This window comes from Pteropus medius, unplaced genomic scaffold (genome assembly GCF_902729225.1).
Source record: "Pteropus medius unplaced genomic scaffold, Ma_sr-lr_union100, whole genome shotgun sequence".
Classification (NCBI taxonomy): Eukaryota; Metazoa; Chordata; class Mammalia; order Chiroptera; family Pteropodidae; genus Pteropus; species Pteropus medius.
Genome location: NW_024349800.1, coordinates 29,868,555 through 29,882,199, shown reverse-complemented (window position 1 = coordinate 29,882,199; position 13,645 = coordinate 29,868,555). Strand labels below are relative to the sequence as shown.

Below are 13,645 nucleotides of genomic sequence, written 5' to 3'. Positions count from 1 at the left end.
TAAATTAGACAACTAGAAAGTATCTGGGGATTCAGAAGAAAAATCAGCGGGTTCAGAAGCAATGCTATTGGCCGCAAGTGTCAGGATTTGGGAATAAAGTTAACTTAATGAGAGTTGGTATTTCCTATGTATCACCAAGCCTCAAAGGGTGAACTCGGGTCTGAAAAATAGCAATGGAAATGTAGGTCTTGGGTTAGTTTATTAGAATGGGAAGGTTGCAAGAGGTGGAAGGAGGTAGTGAGTTGTGTTGTCTGTGAAAATGACACACCTTTATATATAAAACAACTCAGAGAATGAGGCACACAGGGGATGTCTGAATGAATGAGGAGAGGCAGACAGCCAGAGTGACAATACGGTGAGAGTAATAAAATCTACGTCAGTAATCTACAAAAGTTTCCATGTCCTCATAGCAAATTGGCTTGTTCTGCTTTTCATGACTCATGGTTTATAAGTCTTAAAATTTGCCTTAGAGACATTCAGGCATTTGTAGCCTTTTTTTTTTTTTTTTTTTTTTTGAAGCCCAAAAAACTACTGGCGGGCAAGTTTATAAAAGACTGTTGTTGATGGGAATAATAACAATTGATGGAACTTGTCTCCCTATAACCCAGATTAGTGACAATAGTCCCCTCAATTTTTGAACCTGTAAACAGCCAAATATGAGCAGAGGCTGATGACTGTGAGAAAGTGTAGAGATTGAGCAAACATGACAGTTTTCTGTTGTGCAGTGCAGAAACAGATCAGATTGGCTACAGCATGCTGAATGAGGGGAGAGTTGTGTAGTGTGAAGCTGGACAGGGCATCGTGACGGGCCTTGTAGCGCTGTTAGAAATTTAGGTCTTAGTCTAAGTGCAGTGGAAAACTATTGAGGGTTTAAAATGGAGGAATGACATGACCAATTTGAATTTTTAAAAGACCACTTTGATATTGTGGGAAATGGATTAGGTTAGGGGAGGCTTCACGTAGAATACTGCAGGATCCAGGTGAGAGATGATGTGACTTGGACAAAGGTCGAAGAGAGGTGGTTGAGATTAGGAAACCATGTCAAGGTAGAGCTGAAGGTCTTGCCGATGGACTGGATATGGGGATAGAGGAAAACAGGAATCGAGAATGACTCCTAAGCTTGAGTGATGGGGTAGGTGGTGGCACCATTCATAGAGATTGGAAAATGAGGAAGGAAAAGGTTTCATCTGTGTGTATGTGTATAAGGGTAAAAAGGTAGGAGAAGAAGAGGCAGGGGAACACGACAGTTTGTTTTATCCATGATAAGTTTGAGGCAGCTATTAGACGTCCAAACAGACAAGGCAGTCATCACTTCAAGGAGAGTGCAGGGCTGGAGAGGAACATTTGATAGTTGTGAGCATATGGACTGTATTTAAAGCCATGGGAGAAAGATCAGTAGAGGGGAGATAAAGCTGAGACCTGAGACTTCCCTGTGGTTCAGAGGAAAAAGAGATGCCTTGTAAACTCAGTGTCCTAAGGGAAGCCTTAGAAGAGATGGATGTGGTCTTCATTTATTTTATAAATACTAAGTGCTGTTCTAGGAACTGCAGATACATCAGTGAATAAAATCAGCACAAATCTCTGCCCTCATGGAGCTCTTATTCTTTTGAGGGGACATAGTCAATAGACAAAATATAAACACGTCTAATGGTGAGAAGTGCTATGAAGAAAAATAAAGTAGGCAATGGGAGTAGAGTTCTCAGGTGGGTCATGTAGTTCTCAGGTGGGGCCACTCTATAAATAGGGTGGTCAGACAGAGGTCACTGATATGGTTTCATCTGACTAGAAACCTGAAGGAGTTATGGGAATCAGTCATTTAAGTATTCAAGGAAAAAGCATCCCTGACAGAGGGAACAGCAAGTGCAAAGGCCTAGCAACAGAAGAGTGTCTTGGATGCCTGAGGAATAGCAAAGAGGGCAGTGTGACTAGAGGTGGGGCAGGGAGGGAGTTAGAGAGAGACGCGAAAAAAGACCAGAGAGAGAAGGCCTGAATACTGATGACACTTTGCAGGTTCTGGTTCCAGCCTGTTAGTGTATGTTCATTATGAACAAATTCCTCTCCCCACCAAATTTAGCAGCTTAAATTAACATTTATTATCTTAGTTTCTGGGGGTCAGGGATTCAGGATCATCTTAGCTGCATGATTCTAACTCAAGGCCCGTTATGAGGTTGTAGTCATCTGAAGGCTAGACTGAGGCCAGGGGATCCACTTCCAAGATGGCTCACTCATGCGGCTCATGACAGGAGGTCTCAGTTTCTTGCCATGCAAGCCTCTCCACATGCGGCTAGAGTGTCCTTACCATGTGGTATCTAGAGATCCAAGAAAGAGAGCAAGGAGGAATCTATAGCACCTTTATAACCTCACCTCCTCTTGGATGTCACACACCTTCACTTTTGCCATATTCTATGGCAAATTCTATTCATTTGCCATATTCTTCATTTTGAATTAGAGAATTTGTGGACATATGCTTTTCCAGCTTTTTTGAGATATACTTGACAAATAACAACGTTTAAGGTGTATGATGATTTCATATATGAATATATTGTGAAATGATTTCTATTTTAAGGTTAGTTAACACATCTGTCACCTCACTTAGTTACCTTTTCTTTGTGGTAAGAACATTTAAGACCTACTCTCTCAGCAACTCTCAAGGGTACAATATAATATTGTTAACTGTAGTCATCGTGCTGTACCTTATATCCCCCAAATTTATTCATCTCATAATTGAAAGTACCCTTTGACCAACATGTTCCCATTTCTCCCACCCTCAAACCCCTAGTAACCACAAATCTACTGTGTGTTTCTATGAGTCTGACTTTTTTAGAATTGTGGGCATATTTTTAAAGCACTACAAAGAGACGATGATCTCTGAGGGAGAATAGCCCAACAGATACGGAAAGAATATGCTTTGCTTCTCGATTATCGAGTTAACATCAGCCAGCATTTCCAACTGAACTGAGTTGGAATCTGCTTGACTTTATAAAATTACCAAAACTGATTTAGGCAACTCTATGAAATAAGTAGGGTTGCTTTTGATACCCAAGACCTCCCTTTCCCCTCTGTGGCAGTATTCCCCTAATCTTTTCTGGAGGCCCTGATATAATTGTACCTCACCTGATCAGAACATGCTCTCAGGAAAGGAACACGTAGCAGTCATTTTCACTTTCATATACATTTAAATCATTACCTCTCTAGTGAGCATTTAAATTTTAAACATGTGAGAGTTGAACAGATGGCCTTTTCACTCAGATTTCATTTGGAGGGACTATAAAAGGTAGAAGTGTTTTTGAAGGAGATATGAGGTTCTTGTGGACCCCTCTGAAATCTCCCACAGTCTTTAGAGTAGTAGGTCCCCACTTGATAAGGTGGACCCTGCTTATTTTCATGAGTGCCTTTATGCTGTTGTGTACAGAACATACACTGAAGATTTTCTTGCAGTAGTTCAGCCACAAGTATAAGTTCAAATAGTTTTTCTGTTGCATTCACTACCTGGCATTGGTGTTTACTGAGTGATCAATGTAAGAGAAAAAAATTTTATTCTTCCAACTTGACATCTACATGACCCCAAACGATAATTTGACTTTTCTTCCTCACAGAGTTTTCTGTTTCTCAACTGCCAAGGACTTTTTTTCATCTTGTATTTAAACAAGAATGTGTGAGATATTCATTCTTTAGCATTTACTTTCAGAATCAATGAAGCAGTAGCCATTAGGTTAGGATGTGTCTTTGGCCACAGGGCTTAAATTTTAAGACCCATTTTTAGCTTAGTCCATGCTGGATTAATTGAGATATCTTTTGGAGCATTTGCTTATTTGTTATGACATGTAATGTTGAAAATTATTTTGTAATATATTTAAAGATTTTTCTCCTCAATATGAATAGGAATGTAATTTTCTAACCAATAAATTCTATTTTTTTATATAACTAATCTTCTCAAAAATATCTTCAGGAGCCAAGTTTAGAAAGTATGTGGGCCATTCTGCACATGTCACAAACGTCCGCTGGTCTCATGACTTTCAGTGGGTATTAAGCACAGGAGGGGCTGACCACTCAGTTTTCCAGTGGAGATTTATTCCAGAAGGTGTCAGCAACGGCCTGCTGGAAACTGCACCTCAGGGTAAAACCAGTAATAATTTTTTCAACATCTGTTTATTTTTTAATAAAGTTTCAAAGTATGTTCTAACATCTCTTCTGGAGGTAAAGAGTTAAAACAATTTTGAAAAATTTATTCTTATAGTAAATTTTAACAAAAGAACAGAAAACCTTTTGAGATGAATATGGGTCAGTTGAATAGTTTCTTTCAAAGGATTTTGCTTATACCAAATGCAAATTGAAAGTCTAAGGTTTACATGAGAATTAACCTTTGAAGATAATATGAATTCATATGTTTCAGCTCCTTAGGATGATTGTAATGGGCAGTGGGTCTGCTTGGTTAGGTTATGGGGTGACAGGGTAACCTTTGTAATAGAAGTTGCCTCCAGAAGTTGCCTCAAAGAATAGTCTACAATCTGGGCCAATATGTTCCAGTTCAATGTATGTATAGTCTTTTTAATTATTATGATGTCAGCAGGAATGATCAGATAATAAAAAGAAAAACTATGTGAGAAAAGGTTTTTAATTGGATGGAGTTCTGCAGTGATTTTGACCATGGCAGTTAGGGGTACTTAGTGGGCATACGAACAGGCTAAACAGGATCTTTACTGAACTAAGTGGTTGAATTCTTTTTGTCCCAGCCTTCTCCTTGGTAAAACCTTCCTTTTTTTTCTTCTCTCTTTTTTTCTTTTACCCTTTTCAAAGCAAGATTTAAAACTCATAGATCTATTATCTAATAGAAGTGCGGAAATGGGTGTGTGTGGGGGGAGGGGAGTTCCTAGTCTGTTAATTCTTCTGAAAAGGGGTGGGGATGAGAGGTGTGCTGAACTTAACCAAAAGGTGAGAGAGATGTGTTAAGAATTTACAATAAATAAAAACTACAGTGTAGTTATTTTTATTTACTTTCATAGAAGAAATAAAATACAATTTTTAGCTATTTAGAGTTGCAGAATTTTTACTTGTTTCTTGTGGGTCATGTTTCTGCAGAAGGTGGCACCGATTCCTACAGTGAAGAATCTGATTCAGATTTATCCGATGTGCCGGAGTTAGACTCTGATATTGAGCAAGAAACTCAAATCAATTACGATCGCCAGGTTAGTAAGCAGCCAACCTCCTAACAAATGCCTTATAACTCAGAATCTCCATCTCATTGGATTTGGACATTGACTGGAAAATGGCTGGCACTTAGAAGAGAATCAAGACAAATAAGGAAAATTTCTTAGTTTTTGTCTTTAAATACAGGTTAAAAGTAAGGCATTTACCCAATCATGTCCTTAAGAAAGTTTTTTTTAAGTGTAAGCTAGTAGGAAAGCTTAAAAACTGAGTGACAGCACCTAAAACTTTAAAATATTTTTTTCAAGCAAGCTACCAGATTTTGTATTCTCTTAGTAGATCATGAAAGCATGCATTTTCTTTATAGAACTAGATAGCTTTGGAGCCATGATAGCTTTGTAAGTGAGCTGTTATCCTGGTTTCTTAACTTACAGAGACTATTATCCATTTAATTAAAGTAAAAGCCCCAATACAATGCACCTTATCTCTCCAGTCAGAAATCATCTCTAGTAGAAAAGTTGTGCAATTACATCCAATTTGGGTCCTAATTTTTTTGAAAGTAGATGTTTTATTCTAGCACTAAACAGTGAATATTAGAGCAATCCTTTAGAGGAATCTGGACATATCACCTTGTTATGGTGATAATTGTAGGGATTCTATTTTCTTGTCATTTAACAAAGACGTGTGATGCAGATTCTGTACACGAACATGGAGTGAATAAGATTTCAGGTTTCAGACACAGCAATTGTCACCGTTGCCCATGGAGACTTACAATATGGGCCTATCATATAGGCCTATGGCAGCTGCCATGAATCAAGTGTCTCTATGGGGCCCGAAGCTGTGCTTTACATACACCAAATCCAACCCCACAATGACCCTGAGAGGTTAAATAGTTCGCCCACATTCATATCACTTGTAGTTTTAGGGTAAGACTGTGGATCTGGGCTTCTCTCCAAAGCATGCATTCTATGGGCTACTTGGCTTTGCCTCTACATAAGCACTGAATTTACCACTTTTCGAATTTATTTTTCCAGCCCATAATCACCAATCATTGATTCAATGTATGAAAAATTTTATCAGTGAAAACTCAGTCCAACTGATGGTTTAGGTCAACTTCATGACTAAATCAGTTTGTGTATTGATATTATTATGTGTTATGCAAAAAAAAACTACTGAAGTTAAGGATTTGGAAGGAAATTATTAATGGGGAAATAGCATGCAAACATTAAACAATATTATACCCTGGTATCAAGGAAAAATGAAATTTAAGCAAAATGGACATAAAATCTAGGAAGAAAAGAATAATAATTTTCTTTAATTAGAAAGTTTTTATTTAATAAAATGATGCCAGTAAAAGAATGAAGAGACATGACTATTGAAATGCTTGCGTAGGATTTATAAATTCTGCCTGACTTCTTACTTCCCAAAGTTTTTACCTGTACTATTTGATTTACACTCACAATATTCCTGAGTTATTCCTGATCAGGGACTTTTATCGACAGATGGGAATTTGAAGCCCACAGAGGTTATGAGACTGTTCAAATAAGCAATAGAAATAACTAGACTAGAATTCAGTGCTCTAAAGTAGTTGATGAGCTGATGAAAGCATCACGAATTCAGATGAATAATTATCTTTAGATTTTAAAAGCTTAATTCACTGTATCTGTAATAGACAAAACAGTAATGACTTTTTAAAAGAAAAGATTTTGAGACAAATCCTAAACAAGGACTTTATTAGAAGAATATTTTATACTTTTTTTAGTAATGCAGTTTAATCAAATGAAAACTTTCCTTTTTGAAGATGAGAAATTACTAATTGTATTTTATATTCATAATGTATTAAGTTGATATGTCTTGGTAGGAGGGCATAAACTATATGGTAGACAAAAGATTGATTTTTATGTATTTAAATTGTAGGGAATGTTCTCTCAGTCAGCACATATTAGGTTCTAGGTTAGACAAAGAGCTTTGCTCTATACCTCAGAGTCTGATTTGTCTAGATACCATGGAAGGAAAATAATTCCAAAGAATGATCACCATGATTCATGAGGTACACATTTTGCAAATTTAGAATCAAGAAATTTCTTGCTTTAAATTATAACAAAATATTTATATTTTGTTGATAATGCCAATAATTTCCTTTCTTATTTACTAGAAAATTAATATATTTTCTGAATATAAATTACTTAAACATAATGGAAAATTAAGAAAAGACATTTCATATCCTAGTGATTTAAAAAGATATGTTTTGTTCGTTAGAAGAAAGTAAAATTTGATAATATGTTATGTTCTCAATTTTGTTTATTTTTTCAAAGAACTAACAGTACTGTTAATTTTTTCTATTCCTAGTCTCTATTTCATTTATTTCTGCTCTAATCTTTATTATTTCCTTCCTTCTACTAACTTTTCACTTAGTTTGTTCTTTTTCTAGTTCCTTGAGGTATAATGTTAGATTGTTTAAGATCTTTCTCTTTTTTTAATGTATGCATTTATAGCTACAAACTTTCTTTCCTCTTAGGACTGATTTTGCAGCATCCCATAAGTTTTGGTATGTTACGTTTCCATTTTCATTTGTCTCAAGATATTTTATTTCCCATTTGATTTCTTCTTTGATCCATTTTCGTTCAGGAGTGTGTTGCCTAATTTCCACATATTCGTACATTTTCCACCTTTCCTCCTGTTATTAATGATGGTGGCTGGAAAAGATACTTGATGTAATTTCTACCTTCTTGATTTTGTTGAGACTTGTTTTGTTTCCTGGAAAATGTTTTGTGTACACTTGAGAAGAATATGTATTCTGCTGCTGTTGTATGGAATGTTTTATATATATCTGTTAGGTCATTTGATCTATGGAATTGTTCAACTCTCCTGTTTCCTTACTGTTTCTGTCTGGTTGATCTATCCATTATTGAGAGCAGAGTATCACAGCCCCGACTATTACTGTATTGATGTTCATTTCTCCTTTTAGTTTTGTTAGTATGTGCTTTATATATTTAGGTGCTCTGATGTTGGGTTTATAAATATTTACAATTGTTATATCTTCATGTAGAATTGACCCCTTTATATAATGACCTTCTTTGTCTCTTGTGACCATTTCTAGCCTCATGTTCTGCAATTAAAGATTTCCTGAGAATGTCAAGATATTAATGTTTTTGAAACCTGAAGAAAAGAGTCTCAACTAAATGTATTTGTTATACTTCAAGGTTTACAAAGAAGATCTACCTCAGCTAAAGCAACAAAGTAAAGAGAAAAACCATGCAGTGCCCTTCCTCAAACGAGAAAAGGCTCCTGAGGACAGCTTGAAACTCCAGTTCATACACGGGTGGGTGGCCTGTCACAAGCTTTATCACCAGGCTAAGGAGGTCTGCTGTACTCTGTGCTTTCCCACTTCAGACTGGCTCTTCTCTCCAATTTGCACTTACCTGTGATTAATATTTTAACTACTATTCTCTGTCCAGTCGATGTTTGGTGGCCATTTCAATGTGTGTGTGTATCTAGATTTTTCATGCCTCATGTACTTCCATGATGCATATGTTACTGCAGGTCATTGTTATTTCACTTAAAACTCTCCACCACCTCTGTTTCCTTTATCCCCATAACTTCTGCTCTATTTTGCTTGGCTCTGATTAGAACAATGTTTTCTTCAAACGTTATTGCTCACATATGCCCAAAATCATTTTGAATTTTGAAAATTATGTACAACCTTCCATACTTTAAGTTGACATTTAAAATTTTTCAGCAAAAGTATAAATGGTTGTGAAGACTATAAGGTCTACTATTTTATAAACACATCCATTTAAAGATGGATCCAATGGAACCTTGATACCATAGATATTTGATTCTCACCATAATCAATTTATTTATTATTATTTATTTTTATTTATGCTTACAGCACCTGGTCTTCCTAGGTGGTCTCCCATCCAAGTACTAACCAGGCCCGACCCTGCTTGGCTTCCAAGATCAGACATTGGGCTTGTTCAGGGTGTCATGACCATAGACCATGGACTGTGGCTCCACTGGGGTGTGAACCCAGGACCTTCTGTGTGTAAAGCAGACATGCTAACTGCTATACTATGCAACCACGTCCTCACCATCATCAATTTAAAAACATAAACAAGTTCTTCTATAAAAGTAGAAAATTTCACATCATTCATAAATCTCCTTGAACTCGTATTTTTATTCTACATCTCCTACGGAATTTTACCCTGGCATAATATTTTTTATGCATGAAAGTCTCTTATTGATTACCTTATCATACCTTCTGCTATGGATTCAAAAATGTCTGTCGGTTCAATTTTAACTTAGTTTCTTACGACCATTAGACTCTAATTCTGTGTTGTCCAGTATGCTATCCAATTGTAGCCACTGAACACTTGAAATAAGGCTAGTCTGAATTGAGATGTGCTGTATGTGCAAAATGTACACCAGATTTCAAAGAATTAGCATGAAAAAAGAATGTAATATATCATTAAAATGTTTTATATTGATTACATGTAGACATAATATTTTAGACATATTAGGTTAAATGTTTTTATAATAAATTTCATTTATTTTTTTAAACATGACCATCAGAAAAATTTAAAGTACCTGTGTTGCTCAATAATATTTCTATTGCACAGCTGCTCTAAGTGTTAACAATTTTTTTCTCGATTGAATTATTGTTACAACTATTAGTACCCAGCAGACCAAATCAGTCTAAATATAGTACAAATTCTAATAAGGTATTAAACATAAAGATTTTATTGGAAAAATTCTTTTAATAAGATAGAAATTTTTCAGTGAGTTCAGATATATATGCATACTTACTGCTAGAGTGTGACAGAGTTTAGCATTGAGTCTGTTTCCATTTTTCATTTTTTAATATATGTAAGCATTGAGAAAGCTTATTCACGTAAATAAGTCAGTGAGAATGGAAACAATTTTATCATAGCAACATTATTCAGTTCTTTAAATTTCTCTTGAGTTATAGGCCGAAAATATATATTATAATTTCAATATATCACACAAAATATAGTCTAATGATCTATCAGCTAACAATTCAATTAAATCGTTCTTTAATTATGTTAAAAGCAGAAAATTGGAAATCACTTGATTTGCAAAAGGATTTCTTACCCAGTCATTGAAATTGTTCACTCTTCAACATCCACTCCTGCATTTTGAATTGTCCCTTTGTTTTGGCATCCCTGGAAGGTTCAACATTCCAGGGTAATACACAGAGTAAGATTCCAGATGGATGAGAGCAATGACTTCCTAAAGTGGGAGCAAGACAATTGTGAAGGGGAGGTGGAAAGGAGAGCCACCTCGCCACAGGTGTGTTCTCAGACGGGTCAGTTTTAAGAAAGAACGTATACAGTAGCTGAGGATCTGGAAACAAATTCTGTTAAAATTATCAATGCCCATTTTCCCCTCAGAAAATCATCACATGCCCTCAGAAGTCCTCATTCCCCCATTGAAGTTAAGCAGCTATGAAGATACCTGGGTTTCTGCTTGTGCATTCCAGATGTTAGCTTTACCTTCTGACAACTTCTGCTCTGTTCATTCACTGTTTATGCAAATACTGTGTATTTCTTGGACCTGTGCTTCAGTTACAGAGGCTACGACTGTAGAAACAATCTGTTCTACACACAAGCTGGAGAAGTTGTCTATCACATTGCCGCAGTCGCTGTGGTGTACAACAGGCAGCAACACTCCCAGAGGCTGTACCTGGGGCACGATGATGACATTCTCAGCCTGACCATCCACCCAGTGAAGGACTACGTGGCCACTGGGCAGGTATATATCTCTTCTCTAAGATGAGGGCCTAGCTGGAGAGAGAGGGTTTAATTTTGAATCCAGTTTACATGTTAGAAATTCAAGAAATACTTGGTAGAAATAAACCTGAGGCAGGAAGCTGGAGATTCGGTGAATGCTGGATCATTTCATAACAGTGGGGGAATCAGCCAACATTCTAGGATGATTGAGAAGCCTCTGCGAGATTCTCATCCTAATATGGTCAGATCTGTGAATAGGATTAGCTAGGACAAATAATGCAAGTTCAATGAATGCATAGTCTTTTTATACTTTCCTGATCACTGTATACCTAGTACATAATATACCCTAGGTACTCAAAGATGTTTGTTGAATGAACCATTGTTTCATAGTATTGTTTTTGCTTTTTTTAAAAATTTAAAGTCATGATTTGGCCTAATTTATTATTTTCTATTAGCTTTTCAAAAAAACTAAATTTCGACTGAACCATTTTGGAATATTTAAACTTTGGATCAAGTCTATAATTGAAAAGCTACTCAAAATAGAGCCTTACATTTAGTCATTTTGTGTGGGGAAAGGAAAAGGGTAGAGTTAACTTAGTAAAAAATAATTTGTTAAACTCAGATTTATTACCTTGCTAATAAAGCGAGAATATTGTCAACAGTATTTTCAGTTTTGTACTCTTTTCTTCCAATGTACAGATTATATTTTTGTTCAGTTTTATCATGGGTTTTTAACTCTAGGCCAACTGATTCTCAATAGTTTCTAAGTTGAAAGCTCTAGGAAAAACTCTTGAATGAAGGTCAGAGGTTGACATGAGACAACTAATTTCTGAGACTTGACATATAGGTGGTAGAAGTCTTTGAACAGGGTTCATAGGCTGATATTCATGAGATCTATGAATGAAACTGAGGCCATTAAAGAAGTCAACCCCAGAAATGTGCATTTGGGGGGAGAAAAATCCATAGCTTTTATTTCATTTGTAAAAGGACTACAATCCTCTAAAAGGAAAGAGCCGTTAATTGACACACTGGTTTGCTGCCCCAGCTGCAAACTAGACCACTTATTCTGCATCGGCTGACATTGTTTTATAAGTAATTGATCACCATTTTGTCCCCCACCCCCCACATTTTTTTTTGTCTTTCCTATAGACAAATGTTTGGCTCACCTTCCTTTGAAAGAAAAAATAGAGATTGGTTCTTTACATAAACCCCTGAGGAGACACTGCACTCTATACTGTAATGGGTGGGAGGCAAACCTGTGACACACCAGTATGCCCACAGCCACACCAGGGGTAACTGTGCCTCCACAGATCAGTATAGGAGTTGGCAGAATTCTGCTCAGTTATACACATAGATTTATGTCCCATTTTTCTTTTTAGAGTCGTTATACCCAACAGATTTCCCCCCATGTATTATAAATGAAGAAAACCACTTACTATTATGCTTTTCTCTATTATTGGGAATTAGTGTGATGGAAGCTAGTATTCCCTTCAAGAAGAATCCACCTTAATGACAGAGAGTTAAGCCATGAAACTCATTTCCAGGGGAGAAACAGGGCCAGGCTTCTTGAAGTAGGTTAAGTGATGATAGTGCCATGACAATATAGAGCTGACTGTCTTGACCAAGAAGTGGAATCTTGTGTAGAGTTGAGAAGGTGGGGAAAGGCAAAGTAGAACTAACTGACAAAAGCAAATCACTGCGGACATTGGAATTAGAGTTTTAAAAGTCTCTTAACTAGGAGCCATGCACCAGGTTAGGCAATGCTAACACCCAACCTGCTGCCAGAACAATCTTCTTATACTCTGTGTACCTCAGTTTTCTTATCAAAATAATGGAGTTGGACCAGATGATTTCTGAGAGTCTTCCAATTTTCCAAATGTGAATATTTTGATTTTTGAGCAACACTTAACTCTAAAGAACAAAATTATTCTCATAACTTATAAGTAGTTAATAACACTCATCCTGTTATTTAAGGTTGGAAGAGATGCTGCTATTCATGTGTGGGACACACAGACTCTGAAATGCTTGTCACTGTTGAGAGGACAACACCAGAGAGGAGTGTGTGCGCTTGATTTTTCAGGTAAGCCTGTTTTCCGTAGAGTCATTGACAGATGGTTCTGCGTTTACTTTTTTTTTTCTTTTTCTAACACCTTCCTATGTAGTCCAGTTCTGTTTGTAATGAGGTAAGCTCTTTGTATGTTAGCTACCCAATCTTAGACCGGAAATCAGATATGTTAATGCCTCATAAAGAAATGCGGCCTTTAGATTACATGTCCTTTCTGTGTCTTCTTCATTTCCTCTCCCCCGCGTCATTATCCAGAGCTCGCACTGCGTTCTGCATTCGCTTGAGCGATTTGAAATCCAGAGCAGCTGTTGCTGTTGAAAGTCTTAGTTACAAATGTCTGGCAGTGACTCAGAACATCAATTTCATCTCTCCGAATAAGTGGGAGCACAGCACTTTGCATTTTTAAATATAAAATACTAGGGGGACAGCTGCAAGTTCTCTGCAAAGGGCCACTTTATGATACTGGTGTTTTAGAAATAAATTTCATATAGAAAAAAATAGAACTCACGTTTCCATCTTCTTAATTTAAAATTGGAACACAGTACTATAAAAATACTAACTGATGGATATTATTTTCATTAGAATAAGACTGTTTTCTTAAGCTAGCATTGGAGGCCAAGGACCTATCACAAAAGGTGTTTTTACCTACAAGTTTTTAATAATGCCAATCATAGAAATTAGGTCA

General features: G+C 36.4%; 1 protein-coding gene and 1 pseudogene across 6 annotated transcripts in view; one reads left to right on the top strand and one right to left on the bottom strand.

Moving 5' to 3' along the window:
* EML6 (EMAP like 6) overlaps positions 1 to 13,645 on the top strand; it is a 232,732-nt gene that overhangs the window by 122,894 nt on the left and 96,193 nt on the right. For 5 of the 6 annotated variants that reach the window (XR_005658225.1, XR_005658226.1, XM_039887154.1 and 2 more), the window contains 5 exons: positions 3,950 to 4,117; positions 5,080 to 5,186; positions 8,349 to 8,467; positions 10,731 to 10,917; positions 12,870 to 12,975. Coding sequence is in view for 4 of the 6 variants with exons in the window: in XM_039887154.1 (XP_039743088.1) it covers positions 3,950 to 4,117; positions 5,080 to 5,186; positions 8,349 to 8,467; positions 10,731 to 10,917; positions 12,870 to 12,975 (687 nt within the window). In the remaining 2 variants the exon portion in view is untranslated. The remainder of the gene's footprint in view (positions 1 to 3,949; positions 4,118 to 5,079; positions 5,187 to 8,348; positions 8,468 to 10,730; positions 10,918 to 12,869; positions 12,976 to 13,645) is intronic. The other variant, XM_039887155.1, reaches the window with a different exon arrangement.
* Positions 9,029 to 9,144, bottom strand: LOC120622644 (uncharacterized; annotated as a pseudogene).